General features: G+C 44.6%; 1 protein-coding gene across 3 annotated transcripts in view; it reads right to left on the bottom strand.

Annotated features, from left to right (window-relative positions):
* TRAPPC12 (trafficking protein particle complex subunit 12) overlaps positions 1-15,818 on the bottom strand; it is a 168,415-nt gene that overhangs the window by 101,421 nt on the left and 51,176 nt on the right. For all 3 annotated transcript variants that reach the window (XM_088479508.1, XM_088479507.1, XM_088479509.1), the window contains exons 4-5: positions 7,200-7,313; positions 96-234 (exon numbers count right to left, since the gene is read on the bottom strand). In XM_088479508.1, the coding sequence (XP_088335634.1) occupies positions 96-234; positions 7,200-7,313 (253 nt within the window). The remainder of the gene's footprint in view (positions 1-95; positions 235-7,199; positions 7,314-15,818) is intronic.

Below are 15,818 nucleotides of genomic sequence, written 5' to 3' on the forward strand. Positions count from 1 at the left end.
CCTTAGAACAGACTGAGATTTGAACTGGGTTCTCCAGCACGTCTGTGAACACGTGATATGAATTTTATATGGCATAGAGTCACGCAATGTCTTACCTCTGCGCCCTGGATAAACATGGGGGTAATATTCATAATACAGGTCTGGCTGGTCTAAGTTTTTAAATGGTTCAAACTCCATTTCAGCATTCTGGAAAAGGCCGAGCTTCACCAGCAAAGACAGTCTCAGGAACCAGAGCTGGAGAAAAAAAACAACATGAATTCCTGATTAATTTAGTAACTATTAAGCTGTTAATTGAACAGAATACAGCAACATTACTTATTTTCTTAATGCAGTGGTTTGTCTGTCAGAATAAGACCGGTAGCTCCATGCCTCCTAGGCTTTGCCGATATGTGACAGTGCAAATGTGAATTGATGAGGAAGCAGCACACAGGTACATTGGGAAATAAAGAGACCCGGACAATGGCTCGGGTGTTCCAGAGTCAGGTATTTTACATATACAGTAGCTGAATGGGCAAGGGTCCACCTTAACCTCAAAAACGGTTTCCCTAGATCGTGCCTGGCCAACCTGTGGCCCTCCAGCTGTTGCAGTTTCACAAGTCCCAGCATGCCCTGCTACAGTTTTGCTATTAGAGAACGCTAAAACTGTTGCAAGGCATGCTGGGACTTGCAGTTTCACAACAGCTGGAGAGCCACAGGTTTGCCATGCCTGCCCTAGATGTTTCTTCTGCAGGCCTGCCCAGCCTGGTGAGTGTCTCTGCAAACTATAAACTAGGGATGTGCAGGCTTGGATAGGTTTGAATTTGCACGCCGAGTTCGGATTTTTCCCTCCAAAAAAACGGAGCTCAGAAAGAGGCAAAACGTCATCTTGCATGGACAAACATCATCATTCCTGGACTTTCACCAGGAATGATGATGTTTGTCCATGCAAGATGATGTTTTGCCTGTTTCTGAGTTCCGTTTTTTTGGAGGGAAAATTCCGAACTTGGTGTGCAAACTCGAACCTATCCGAGCCTGCACATCCCTACTATAAACTAGGTGTCTCCTTTAGGAGCATATTTACCAAAAAGCGCATTTAAAATGCGGTTGTAGTGTGAAAATACTGTCCCACCTCACAATGCGGTAATGTAAATCACTACCTGCATTTACCAATGTTGGGGCGCTGGGACAATGCATCCGAAAAAGCCCTGTTGCGGGAAATGTTTAGAAGCAAAGTGATATTGATACCTCCAGGTTCAGACCCGGTGAGTAGTCTGCATGTTCGGCTGTTGTGCCGTGTCAGTGGGGTACCAACTGCTGTATAAACCACAATAAAGTACCATCTGGAGACAGTATTGGTAACTGGGGCCACGCACTACGATGCTTCGCATTCCGGAGCTTGGTCAATGTGACAGTTCAGCAGCTCCCATAGAAAGCTATAGTGGCTGCTTTTGCAGATGGAAATGGTGGGACCAATCGGAGATACCTGCTGCAGTCTCTCCTGGTTACATCCAGGACATATTTAGCTTTTGTGGGGATCAACAGCTGTTATCGGGTCGATTTCCCAAAAAATAACTTTGGTAAATATGCCCCTTAATCCCTCTGTTATTATGTACCAATTAAAACAGAGATATATTGTCTGTCCCCCCTCATTTCTTCATGTTGCATCTGTGCCACTTGCAAGCTGTGGAGAAATGAGAACACAAACCTGACAATACACAGCCTGTAGTCATGTTATACAAATGAGGACACAACATGGGAGCATTCAGGGAATCTTGTGGCAGATCAGGGTGCTCCAAATTTAGCTGCCACTTTGATGTATGTGAAACCTTTCCTGCCTCATGTCTACCATCATGTGTTTTCTATACGGGTCTCCTGACCAATCAGCTTTTAGTCTTTTCCGTGCATTGGTCTCCCAAATGCTCCTTTTGACTCTTATTTGGGGTGCAATACAAAAGGTCAACATGACAAAAGTTAGACAGTACAGGGGCTCAACATCTTTTTTTCTAACCTTAATTTTCACGCTAATGCAGAGGTTCCCAAATGCGGTCCTCAAGGCTCCCCAACAGTTAAATTTTTCGCAATATCCATGGTTGAACACAGGTGGTTTAATAAGTACCTCGGCCAATTCGAATTAACCACCTGTGCTCAACCTTGGATATCTCTAAAACCTGAACTGCTGGGGAGCCTTGAAGTACCACGATTGGGAACCTCTGCTTACCATCTCTTTGGTGCCTAACCCTAACCATCAGGGTAAGAGCCTAACCCTGACCATCCTGCCTAGTAAAGCCGGGCACACACTGAGCGATGTGTACTGGTAAGATATGTTGGCCCAATATATCATACCTCGGGTACACATTAGAACGAGGTAATGAACGATGGAACAATCGCTCGTTCCTTCATTACCTGCAACGGGGCCGCATGTGATATTGTCTGATTGGACATGCAGCACAGCCGACCAGACAATACCGCATGCAACCGCGGAAGCGCGCATATTGGCTGTACACACTGAGCGATGCTGCAGATATGTCCTACCAATTCAGACAGAAACAACATATTATGCCGATATCGTCCCAGTGTTTACCTAGTTTAACAATTACCCTCTGGTAAGTGCCTAACCCTATAAAAAACAAAAAATATTTTGACCATGTCCATGTTGACCTTATGTACTGTCAACAGCCTTGCATGTCAACCTTTTGTGTGGAACCCCTAATTTGTCACCTAACCACATGCCTCATATAAAAGAGCTCAATTAGTAAAAGTGGGCACTGCATAGAGGCTTACAAAATGAGCAACAGAAGGAGGGCTCAGTGGTCTACACATTGTAGCAGCCATCAGGCCCCCATCCGCCAACAATCTTTTGAAACTCGCTCTACTGATTGGTTATCATTCATAGAACAGCCAGGATCTTGGTTATCATTCATAGAACAGCCAGGATCTTGGTTATCATTCATAGAACAGCCAGGATCTATCGAAAACAGTTAGCGGACAGCTAATAGCAATACGAATGATCAGGTTGAAGAAGATGACGCTGTATCTTTCTGTGCGACACCATTAACAAGTCAAAGATCATGTGGGTAGGAGCTGTCCAATGTCACGGGCAACTCTCAGTGACTATCTTAAGAGATACAAAAAATCCTGGTGGGGAGTGAGTAGACTGTGGGGGTCATGGGGTTGCCATATACTAGTAACAGAATTGGCGGCCTGCTTTGTACACTAGTCACCAGACTAGAGGTTGTGCGTTAAACATTAGCCACTAGATAAAAGGTAGCCATACCAGAGCAAAAGACTAGAATTCCTGCATATGCTACCCAATAGATTGGAGATTATATGGATAAACATTAGTAAAAGCAGTAGAGAATGGAAAACAAATGCTTGCAATGCATATCCTCATCGCCTCCATTCAAGTGTATGTACTCTGGGCCTGATTCAGACCCAGTCGCAAGCGCTGTGCGCTCACAACCGGGTCGATGGTGGCCCAGAGCGCATGCGCACGACGGAGCCGGCTCCTTCGTGCGCATGGGAGAGACCCAGATAGCGAGGGGCAATCCGTCGCTCCGGGTCTCGCACCAAAGGGGGCATGCTGTCGATGTTGATTGACAGCATGCCCCCTTTGGTGGTGGGCCGGGGGGGTGGCTGCCCAGATGGAGGCGTTTCCCATGAGAACGCCTACCGTCTGGGGGCGGCCCCACTGACATCACAAGTGATGTCAGTGGGAGAGCTTTCGGCTCTGTTAGAGCTGAAAGCTCTCTGGGTCTTGCGGCCACGAGACCCTACCGCAAGGGTCTCGTCGCAAGCCCGATGGTCGCGATGGTCCCTGGCCACTCGCATTAGCTGTGGGTGGCAACCCACAGCAATGCGAGCGGTCAGGAGGGCGCTCCATAAAACAAAACAAAACAAAAAAAAAGACGCCCTGATTCAGAGCAAGCGCTCTGTCAGTGTCCGGCTCTGAATCAGGGCCTCTGCTTTTGCGTAGGGATCGGTGTTCAGCTATGTTTATCCTCTATTCACTGTGGAGCAAGCTTAAAGAAAAAAAAAAAAGAGGCTTGCCAGCTCTCATGGCAATCAGGGCATTCCAATATGTAGTTCCTCAAAAGCTGTAAAGTCCCACGTAGAGCTGAACTTTCAACAACATGCAGTACCTGTTCATAGCAAGCAGGTGGTGCTGTTGCTAAGGATGTTTATTGTGGAAATAACACTCCGTACCCAAACCATAATACATAAAATATAATCATCACAAATCATACAATAAAAATAATATATACACTACTGTACAGTAGGAGTGTTGAATCTTTATTTTATTATTAACTGTACAATTTAACTTTTCCTTTGTAGAGTTCCCAATAATCAAATTTGTAGAGATCCCAATCCTTTGTAGAGTTCCCAATAAAAGAGCACAACTAAAAATTATTCAGTAAGTCATTAAACAAAAAACACATGTATTCACATCCTCATATCTACTTTCTAACAACCAGTTTTTTTCGCACAACTACAAAAGGGAAGGATTTTTTCATTACCGGGAAATGTAGGTAGAATGCAAACCAATTTAATTTTGAGCATGCAAGCTAAACCACACGCACCTATAATACATATAGCCTTGTAGGTGTAATAGGTAAGGATAATGAAGAGAAGACTCCAGCATCATTTCCTGCAGTGCGGTCTTCTCTTCATTATCTGATCATCTAGCACCTGATCCTTCTGTTTATTAAATATGTGGATGTAACAAGCAAAAAAGCAAACAACCCCATAGGCTTCTTCCAGTGCAGTTATTTTCTTATATGAAGACACCACTGTGACAATAATACATTCAGTGAATATTGCAAGCGGTCCCATACCACTAAATACATTCAAGAGGCTTATTACCAAATATTCTTTCCAAGGACATCAATATAGGAAATCAGGCGACTTCCAATCTTTCCAAAAAGGCAGCTCAAGAAAACAGACACCACAACAGGCACCACGTATATACATATAAAAATGTGTTCTACAAAAAGCAGGTAACACATATACAATAAAAAGAACAATGACCAGCTGAATAACATTTCTTCATAAAGCTCCATCAGACATCCAGGCTATCCAGTACTGTTCCTCTCAGTAGTCAGCCCTTAAAACTGGTTTGGTTCGTGGGTGAGGTCTATGGAGAAAGCTTACTGCTGTTCATGTTTTAATCATTGTATGTGTGTTATATACTTTTTGGAGAATACATTTTTTGATTTATATGGATGGTACGCTATGATATCCTCTGTACCTTTTATTTCAGCTGTCGTGATGGAAGCAGTGCTAGCTGCCCCATTTGCCATACTGATGTCCTTGGACTGAATATTTTGGTTCAGGTAAGATTATTGACTTTATATTGTGTTGTCTTAACAGAAAATACAAAAATAATTGCACTAAAAGGCACCTATAGGTTTGAGAAAATAATGTAGTGTTCCCGCTAGACTGCAGGCAGGGAATCCAAGCGTGCTTCATGAAAAGGGGGCGTGGCTGACCGGGGAGCGGGCATGTCATTCACCCAGCAGTGATTGGTCACTGCAGCCTTCGGACGGGGAAGGCACAAGGCAGGCTGTTTTAGCTTGGCACGGCTAAAAGGGCAGGGTGCATTTTGCCCCTTTAAAATTAGGCAGGGTGCGGCACCCCGCCAAAACAGCCTAGCAGGAATATTATAATAATACATTTTTTTTTAAAATGACTCTGCGATTAAGGTCATCACCTTAATCGTAGAGTAATTTTTTTCATATGGTATAACCACGTGCACCTTCCCCCCAGGACACTCCTGTTATGTGTCCAGACTGACTGCGCCGGGAACAGAGACCATGGCAGCTGACAGCACACAATCTCTACAATCCTTCAAAAGGGCTCTCAAGACTGACTACTTCATCAGTGCTTTCCAGCTCTCATCCTAACTCGCTGCTACATGTTCCCTCCTCCCTGTCTTCCCCATCTGTATCATGCCTGTCTGTCTGCCCATCCCCTTGAGAATGTAAGCTCTTGCGCGCAGGACCCTCTACCCTCTTGTGCTTCCCCTTACTTTACTTTCATCTACTTCTTACTCACCACTAGGGCACCTAACACTTGGTTTCTTAATTGTATTGTATGTCACTTTTTTGGTTATGTACTTTGTAAGGCGCTGTCGAACACTTGTGGCGCCATTTAAATAAACAATAATAATAATAATAATAATAATAATATGTGGTTGTGCTGGAACGCAAGCTGGCGGTTGCTGGGCAAAGGTAGGATGCAGGACCTGGAAGTGTGTCAGCAAGGAACTGCCTGTGAGCGGACCAGCGAGGATGGCGGTGCGGACACGGTGTGGGGTTGGGTCACTATTTAAATGAGTAAGTTGTCTATGTATTTGTGATACTATGTTGGTGTGGGCTTGAGAAAGGAGATTGCACCGGAAACGTTGCCACAATATACCAAGTCTTTTATCCCTATTTGGACGTCTCAGAGTGCCATTCTTATTTTATGTACAGTATGTATTATTGAAAAGAGCATGGGGGCACCTTGGCTTCATTACACTAGGAGTGGCGGCAGAAGTTGTAGAAAATATTATGGATATACAGATGCACACACACACACTGTGCACATTATACATGCACACAGCTACAGTCCATATAGAGAGTTCTTATGTAGGAAAATTCCTTTTGATGTACAGAATAGCAGCACCACATATCCCTCAACTCATCCAGGGGGACAAGCAGTAGTTACCATAATATATTTTATAATAATTTGTTTTGTTACGCTTTTAACATTAACAAATCAAGGTTATATTTAAATGGCAAATACAATTTTTTCATTCAACTAAGCACAGGTTGATGGCCCTTTAAAGCTCTCTCTGGTCTTCTCTTTTGTCCTCCAAAATGATGAATTGGGGAGAATATGTACATAGAACTACAGTCTTTTACCTTATGTTGTGACCTGTTAATGCTACAGCACTTATCTCCCATTTGGCAGTACTACACTGACCTACCCGGCCTTGATTATATAGAGTATATTGAACTGTAGGCACATCTCGCGTTGAGAGACAGTTAATGCATTCATTTCTACATAGATACATTTTAGTTTGTCTTTTCTGGAAGACTGATGTTACTTCCCAGCTTTGAGAACCCGCAATCATACTTTTAAGTGAAGTCACATTAGTTTAGATGTTCCAGCAAAATCAATGTAATACTTTTCATATAAAGAGAAGTGAGACGGCATGACACGGAACACGAGTCTCTCACCTGTAAAGAGTCGGTGGTGTGGTTAGTCGGCTGACCACTCTTACCGTACCCTTGTCCATGAGCGCTCAGAAGTCTCCCGCTCAGGTCCACTGCCGCCCGCCAGTTCTTACTATTCTGTTGGAAGAAAACAGAAGAGGGTAACAAATTAGGACTATAAAATGCTAAACTGGTTAATTTGCTGGAAGCTGCTCCATCTAGTCATCAGTAATGATGACAAGGTCAGAGATAATGGCCAGAAAACGCTGGCTGTGTCATTTGTCAAAGCTGCAGTGTAATTAGGCAGTAAGTGAAGCCAAGCATGAGACACTGTTTATGGCGTGCAGGAGACACCAACAACATTATAAACAGGAAACCCCTCTTCATTGTCAGAGACACTAACGGCTTACATTTTAGCATGGGTTCAAACATACGGTCCCTGCATATTTAACGGACAAGGTTTTTTTTTTTCTTTTTTTACCTTTAGCTCGAAAATTAAAAAATCACAAAGTGACTGAGATAACTTGGGAAATCTTTGTAGATAACAAGGGGACCGGAGAACCCAGAAATATATAACAAGCTCATGAAGGTCACAAATCACACAAGGCTGACAGAAACAGCTGGATGTGATCTTACCAGCTGTAGCTATTACCATCTATGAACAGTTGCCATTTACTGAACAGAATATGGTACTTTCTCGCCAAAAATTGTTATCTATAAAATCAAATGTACTGACTGACTGATTCACTGACTCATCAAGGCCCAGCCCAAACCCCTGGACCTAGAAACATCAAAATCGGGGAGAATATTCCTTCCATGACGTAGGTGCACCCTAAAGGCGCATACACACTTAACCATTTGCTCCATGAGCGATAGCGTTAAGTGTTTGCCGGGCTCAATGTCGTTAACAACATTGAGCCTATACACTAAACGATATCATTCAGTGACGTCACTGGCAGCATCCCTGAACATGTACAACCTGACTATATCGTGTTCAGGCGATGAAAGATATCGTTTTCGAACCGCGGGAGCGCGCATCGTTAACAATACCTTGCATACACACTGGACGATATTGTGAACAATTATGTTATCGTACACAATATCGGCTAGTGTGTGCGCAGCTTAAGAAGGGAATTTTTGAAACTTGACTTCTAAGGGGGGTGAAAAGGGAACTAAACTAAAATGTTTCCTCCCCCTGTGCAATGTCCTGCCTGACTTTCTCATTGCGGCTGTAGCACAGTTCATATTCAAACACCAACCGTCATCCCAAGTGCTGCCAAACAACACTGGCAGTTGGTGTGGCTCCTCTATTAGAATTGTGAGAGCAGGAAATGTGTTACTCCAGGGGTGAGGGAGGGGAATGTGTTACTCCAAGGGTGATGGGGGGGGGAATGTGTTACTCCATGGGGTGAGGGAGGGGAATGTGTTACTACAAGGGTGAGCGAGGATAATGTGTTAGTACACAGGTGAGGGAGAGTAATACAAAACACAAATAAAACCAATGGGCACCGATTACCTCTGTATGAATAGTTTCTCTTATGGACTGATTAAGCAGCTGTTCAAGAATAAAAATCTACAGTTTTAAAGTATACAACTAAAATAAGAAACCAAGTATGAACTGCACTACACCAGTCAGCCAGAGTCCTAAGTGTAGCCAATATTAATTCCAAGTGCAATAAAACACATTATTTATTATAAAACTATCTATTAAATACAATAATGCATGGGTCCCAGCATAATTTCAATATAACAAATATAAAATATTCTGAAATAGAAAGAAGGAAAAAAAAAAAAACCCAGTTTAAATCTTCAGGATTACCCATTCCCCTTCACAATTAATTTATCTGGTGTCCAGAATCCATAGGATAGGGGGTGGTATATAACACACTGTTCCAAATCCAGCACAATATAGTAATAAAAGATGATAAATATAGATTCCATAGACTTTCATCAGACGATATTACCTATTGGTAAAGAAACGCGTTAGGGGCCTAATAGATCTTCACTAATATCTTACATTGGCACTCGGAAAACCCTCCCTGTTCAAACACAACCAGATGATCTCACACCCAATAGACCACAGAGTTGCTACGGTGAGGCCCTCAAACAGTCTCATTTGCCGGTGATGTATAAGCTGCTTACCCCAATAGCAGCGCTTGCAGGTGGAATCCCGGATCCTGTCAACCACCAGGGTATTGGTGGCTTATCTTAGCGCTCCAGCTGACTCACTCTGGTGAGGCAGCTGTCTCTCTCTTGAGGGGGGTGGTAGATGCTGGATATACAGTGTTTGAACAGGGAGGGTTTCCAGAGTTGCCGGCAGTCTATCCTCAGACTCACCTCCTGCCTGTCAGCCAACTCCACCTGGATGGCAAAACATTTTCTGAAACTTAGTACTGCTAAGACTGAAATAACCAACTTTCTCACAGTCAAGACCTCCCCACACTCTCTCCCTCTGATGAAAGGGTCTCTTTTCTCTTGCCCAAATCCTATATCTGGTTTCACTCTGGACTCTAATTTATTTCGCACCTACATTCAGTCCCTTTCCCAATCCTGTAGTGTTCACTTGTGCAATACTTCCAGAATTAGGCCATTCCTGCACCCTCTCATCCACGTCCTCATCATTTAACACATTGTCTTTCTTTCACATTCTCCTGACATTTGGCCGACATTCCTGTGTGACTGGATCATGCAGCCTACCAAGAAACTCTGCATTCTGGCTGGACCAAAATGCAATATATAGCACCTATCCTTGTGTATCAATGCCTATTTCCCTATAGATTGTAAGAATGCGAGCAGGGCCTTCCTACCTATATAGCTGTCTGTATTACCCGGTTTTGTTCTATTAATGTTTCCAATTGTAAAGCGCAATGGAATATGCTGCGCTATATAAGAAACTATAAATAATAATAAATAATTTCTCACTGAGACTACTGTAATCTATTCCATTCTGGTCTCAGTCACACCTCTCAATTCTCTCACTCACCCTCTCCTACCTACATCTCAAGCCTCATTTCCTCACACACTCACGTAGTCTTCGCTCTGCTAATGATTGCCGCTCACCACCTCTCTGATCACCACATCCCACTGTCACATTCAGGTTTTTTGCAGCCTTTTCCCATCCACTAGAATGCTCCCCCCCCACACACACTACAACTAACACCCACTCTAATGTACCACGGTGATTGCAAATACGCGCTATAGCGTGTATTTTACCCACAGATGAAGACCGGGAACTAACTTTTTCAGAGTTGGTGGGTCCCCGGGGACGCGTTCCGCTGCTGGCCAATCCCCTGGCTCCTGGCATATGATTGATGTCTCCGGCTGCAGGGAGGACTATTAAAAGGAGCCATTAAACGCCGTTCCCCTGCAGCTCATAGCGTGAGGAGAAGTGTGCCCGACCCCCCCGCGTGAAGACTGGTCCTGGCGGCCCCCTTACGTGAAGACTGGTCCCGGAGGTCTCCCCGGCCCAAAGACTGGATCCGGCGGCCCCCTGATGTGAAGACTGGTCCCGGTGGCCCCCCGGCCCGCAGACTGCGCCTGGTCCTGGAGACCCACCTGGCCCGAAGACTGCAAACCGCCCCAGCATAAAAACTCCGGCCCCCTCTACTTGTAAAGAGGGGTAGTGCAGCGGTTGGGGGATGGTGCAGACTCGGGAATTACTGCCAGACACAGATTGCATCATGTCGATGTTTATGCTCCTAGCAGTAGGAGTGGAGGTGCTGTCAGGCCGCCGCATGCTGCTGAGCACCATGGTCTTGTTCGGCGGCATGAGGTGGTGTAACAGCACCTACATTTCTACTGTTCCAGGGACCTGCTAGGAGCATGAACATCACGGTCTGACGGCTGATATGTAGGGAAGCCTGGGGCGCTGGGGCAGGGTGCACTTCTCCTGTCCCTCCCTATCTGGATTCACCGCTCCTGCCTCAATCCTCAAAAAAAATAGAGAGCGACAGGGGGTAGTTATTGAAGCAGGTAGTAGTGGAGGGGGGGTGGTTGTTATTGATGCAGGGAATAGTGGGTGGGAGGGTTGTTAGTAGTGCTGAAAGTGGTGGATAGGGGGGTTGTTAGTGGTACTGGGAGTAGTGGATGGGGGTTGTTAGTGGTACTGGGAGCAGTTGAAAGGGGGGTTGTTAGTGATGCTGGGAGTAGTTGAGGGGGCTTGTTATTGATGCTGAGAGTAGTGGGGGGTTGTTATTGATGCTGAGAGTAGTGTGTGTGGGGGGGTTATTGATGCCGAGAGTAGTTGGGAGTTGTTAGTGATGTTGGGAGTAGTGAAGGGGGTTGTTATTGATGCTGGGAGTAGTGGAGGAGGGTTGTTATTGACGCTGGGAGTAGTGGGGGGATGGTTGTTAGTGATCTTGGGAGTAGTGGAGGATGGTTGTTATTGATGCTGGGAGTAGTGGAGAAGGGGGGGTTGTTACTGGTGCTGACAGTAGTGGGGGAAGTTCCAGGAGTTGTCCCCATTGATGTGCAGCTTCTGCTTCTTATAGATGGACTCTTTGTATATCATGGGCCTGCATGATAAGTGTGCTGATGGTGAAATAAATATTATCAATGGCGTTAGCTGAGGGGGCCAGTGTCGGGAATGCATCGCATTCCGGATATTGGTGAATCTGGCAGCATCGCATCCCCCTAGAAACCTAAGGGGTATGCGGCTGCCAGCTGGAATGGAGGGATCACAGCAGGTATCCCGCTGCGGTCCCTCCTTGATACATCCGGGGGAAACTTAATAGTTGAGGTAAACCTCAGACAACAGGTGTTTTTAGGGATTTTTACCTCAAATATTCAATGATAAATGGGCCCGTAAAACTTTAGTTGGCTAACACTGGCAGCTCTAATGTTGATTACCAACACCTGAGTCTATTACGGAAAAATGTCTCACTGTGCACTAAAGATTAACAAAATGTTGTACTTACTATGCTATATTAAAGCTAAATAATGCTTTACATAACTGTTTAGCATTCATTATTTTTTTTCTGTGTGCTGTTAGATTTTCATAAAACTTTCATTCCGATGGGACCCAGAAAAGGTCAGGTTGGACCCCAATTTAGTAAAGTGAGGGGTCCCAGCGACCCACAATTTTATTGGTTCACCGCGATCACTCCACTGAACCCAACTCTGCAGTCCCTGTGAGGGGAGTATTCAATTAGATACTGTAATTTACTACGGCTATTGATTCAATTAGCAACAAAGCCGGCAGTCAGCCGTTAAATCAGTCATGTTTTCGCGATCACAGCCACGAAAACACAGATTTGTGACCTTATCACGGATTCTGTGCGTTTTTGGACAGAAATACTGTATATATTTTTCGGGCGCAAAAAACGGAGGATAATTGAATAGCAATGTAACAAAAAAAAGAATATCATGGCTAATAAATTCCTCTCTCTGTCCTCTTTTTCCTATTGTGCCCACCCATATCTTCTATAGATTGCAAAGATCTTGTGTGCAGGGCTCCCTTCCCTTCCTAGTCTCTACATAATTATGCTAACTCCACACTGTAATTATGTATTTATGTGAAATTTTCTTTATTAGTTGGTATTTATGAAACTTGTCAGTTGCATTACCCTTACTTGACAAAGCTGTAACTTTGTAGCCCCTTACACATAAAATATAATAATGATACAATCTTTAGTAGATAAGCCAGTGAAGGGAGGTCTGAGAAGCAAAATGGAGAGATGTGAGGGTACCTACTTTCAAATTGATAAACTATGCTTTGTATCATGTGACCTCCACTCCACAATACAGGGAAGTCACGCAGCAAACTGTACCAGAAGAGGATGGAGTGCTCTGCACCGCGTGCTCGCCCTATTTCCTCTGTAGGCAGAAGGGAGCACAGTAAGCAGCTGTAATTAAAGTCGGGAACATGTGAAAGGCATGTTGGGAGGGGGGGGGGGGAGAGTAAAAGATATGCAAGAGGCTTTTGGGGAGGTCAGATGCAAGAGTGTTTTATCAGAGGGGGGCCCCTTTTGCAATCTCAAGTCAGGCTGCCCCTTTGCGCCAGCGCAGCAGCAGTGTAGTCTACTTTGTAGGCACATATCTTCAGGAAGTTGGCACCATTCTCCAAGAGATAGCTGGAGCATCAAGTGCTAGGTATGTATAGTCAATGGGTGCAGGGTGGTGGTGGTGTATGTCCCCTGACTCAGGGGCTCGTGTCCACCACACACCCTGAACTCATTACAGATATGCCACTGGTCTGCTTCATGACCCTTACATGCCATCAAAGTCTTATGGCATGCAAGGTGGTCTGAGTGGCAAAATGCGGGCATGAGAAGAGACCTGAATGGGATGTGGAGGAGTTTTTGATTACAGGTGAGATCTGAAGGTTTGTTGGGTCTCAATGCATTTGGGTGTACTTTGTGGCACTCAGTGGAATTTTGGATCCAATGAAGAGCATGCGGCAGCATTTTGGAATATTTTCTGGGCTTTTTGTTTTTTAAATTCTGGACAATTAACAGTAGGATGTGGTCCTTTTGAAGATTGGTGGGCTACACATGGGAACCTTGAGGTATGTTGAGGAATCCATCACAGATCTACAGAGAATATCTGTTGTATCCATTGGTAATAAAAATTAACAAATCTGTCCGGTGAACTGAATGCTCTAAAGTGGACGTTCCTCTTCAAGTTTTCCTCTGCAATTTATTTTGCTGGACTACCTCAACTCGGATATTTAAACCTTGAATAAACATTTAAGATTTTTGGTTACTACCACTAGTTATAGGAAAGCATTTATCTGCTCATGTAATACCATGTTAAGCAGCAGCTCTGATGGGGATATATAGTCTACAACAAAGAGCAGGCCAATATGATCAGAGTGTGATTACAGCTAGGCTTCTAATAAAAAGTGGGCCCGATTCACAGATGGACAGAATTGCAGAGCCAAACACAAGAAGCTTTGTAATTGCGTCCATCTTAATGCAAATGCAGGTGATGGTGTCAGTCACCTCCTTGCTGTATTTGCGAGCACCATCACAACTATCGGTTGCACCTTTGGTCAGGGTGCGGGAGGCCAGGAATCTGCTTCCACCGACGCAGGCCCTGGCCTCGTCCCTCCCAGAAAATCGGGAGCGCGCACCCCCCCTCCCCAGGTTCCGGTTACAGTGACCAGCCCTGCCCCCGATCTGCCCTCCCAAACTCCACAGCATGTCAATCATGCTGAGGCCTGTGGGGGGAGGGGGGGGGGTTGGGAGGGGGGGTCTGTGAGTGTAATGGCGCAGACTGCAACCCAACAGAGATGTTTGTTCATCATCGGGTGAACCTACATCTCTGAATCAGGCCCAGTGTTCGCAGGATTGAATAACATAAATTAATGTCTCAAAAATAGAATGCAAATGTTCTGTAAAAATAGAAGTACAAATAAAAAGAAATACATCAAAAATAAAAAAGTATAATAGAAACAGATAGCCTAAGAAAACAAAAATGGAATGGTGGGGTTTCAATTTGTAATGCGTGGGAACACAGCCTTTTCCATAGACACTACTAATAATACCTGTGTGCCTTTTTTCCCCCAGAAACAAAGAATCAAAGGGGGCCATTAACTCTACATGTGACACCATTAAAGTGATTAAAATGTCCTCCTCCACCGGCTATGACATTCTTCTCCATCATAAATTACTCTGCTACAGCACATTGGCACAGTTTTGGAAAATGCATTTATTAACCCTTCCTGCGATTTACCTCTTACGCAGAAATGAGAGCACAGAGCGTCTCCATTATACCATTAAAAGCTTTTTAACAGTCTGCTACAGCCATCTATTCCCTGCTCAGCTCCAACCCAGCAATTGACCCTTCTACGCTTGACAGATACTTCTGTGAGTGATGAACACGTGATCGGAGGAAGCATTGTATATTTAAAAAAATGTTAAAGACATGCCCCCTTTCAGGTTAAAATATAAAAAACAATGATTTTCAACATTTATCTTTAAATTAGGTCTGTGTGTGGGATCACAATGTCCTGTAGAGGAGAAACATGAGAACCGAAGAAATAAAGTACATAGCATATAAGGGTAGTGAGAACTAAGGAGATTTTTATTTATTTTTCTGAAGAAACAAAAAGTAGCAACACATGGCGTTCCCGCTAGGCTGTTTTAGCAGGGCGCCACACCCTGCCTGATTTCATAAGGGCAGAATGCGCCTTGCCCTTTTGGAGGTGCACCACTAAAACCACCTGCTGGGTGCCATCCCCACCCATTCACAGAGACAGGAGAGCTTGGGGACAGCCCAGTATATCTGCAAGTGGCGGGCACGCCCCAAGAGTGATGAAAAGGGGGGCGTGTCTTCAAGACATGTCCCTTTTCGGGCGCACGCACAAAAGTGCCCCTATCTAGGTCAGGTGCCCTGAACACTAAACACGTATGATTATTAAGCTGTTAATAAAAAGGACCGTTGATAAAAATTAGGTCATCACATTGGCGTGTGCACATCAGACCTTACATGAAACAGACAGGGGAGAACAAGAAGGGAAAGGAGAGAGATATAGAGATTCAATGACGGACAGGAGAGGAAGAGAATAAGTAGCAACAAGGAAGAGGAGAGATAGACTGCCCGGGCAGGTGGAACATAGGGGCAGACAAAAGGAAAGAGAGAGACAGCATGGAATAGAGGGGAAAAAACAAACTCAGGCAATGTCTGGGAGAACAGCTAGTT

The sequence above is a fragment of the Taudactylus pleione genome, unplaced genomic scaffold, assembly GCF_031769625.1.
Source record: "Taudactylus pleione unplaced genomic scaffold, aTauple2 ptg000238l, whole genome shotgun sequence".
In the NCBI taxonomy this organism is placed as follows: domain Eukaryota; kingdom Metazoa; phylum Chordata; class Amphibia; order Anura; family Myobatrachidae; genus Taudactylus; species Taudactylus pleione.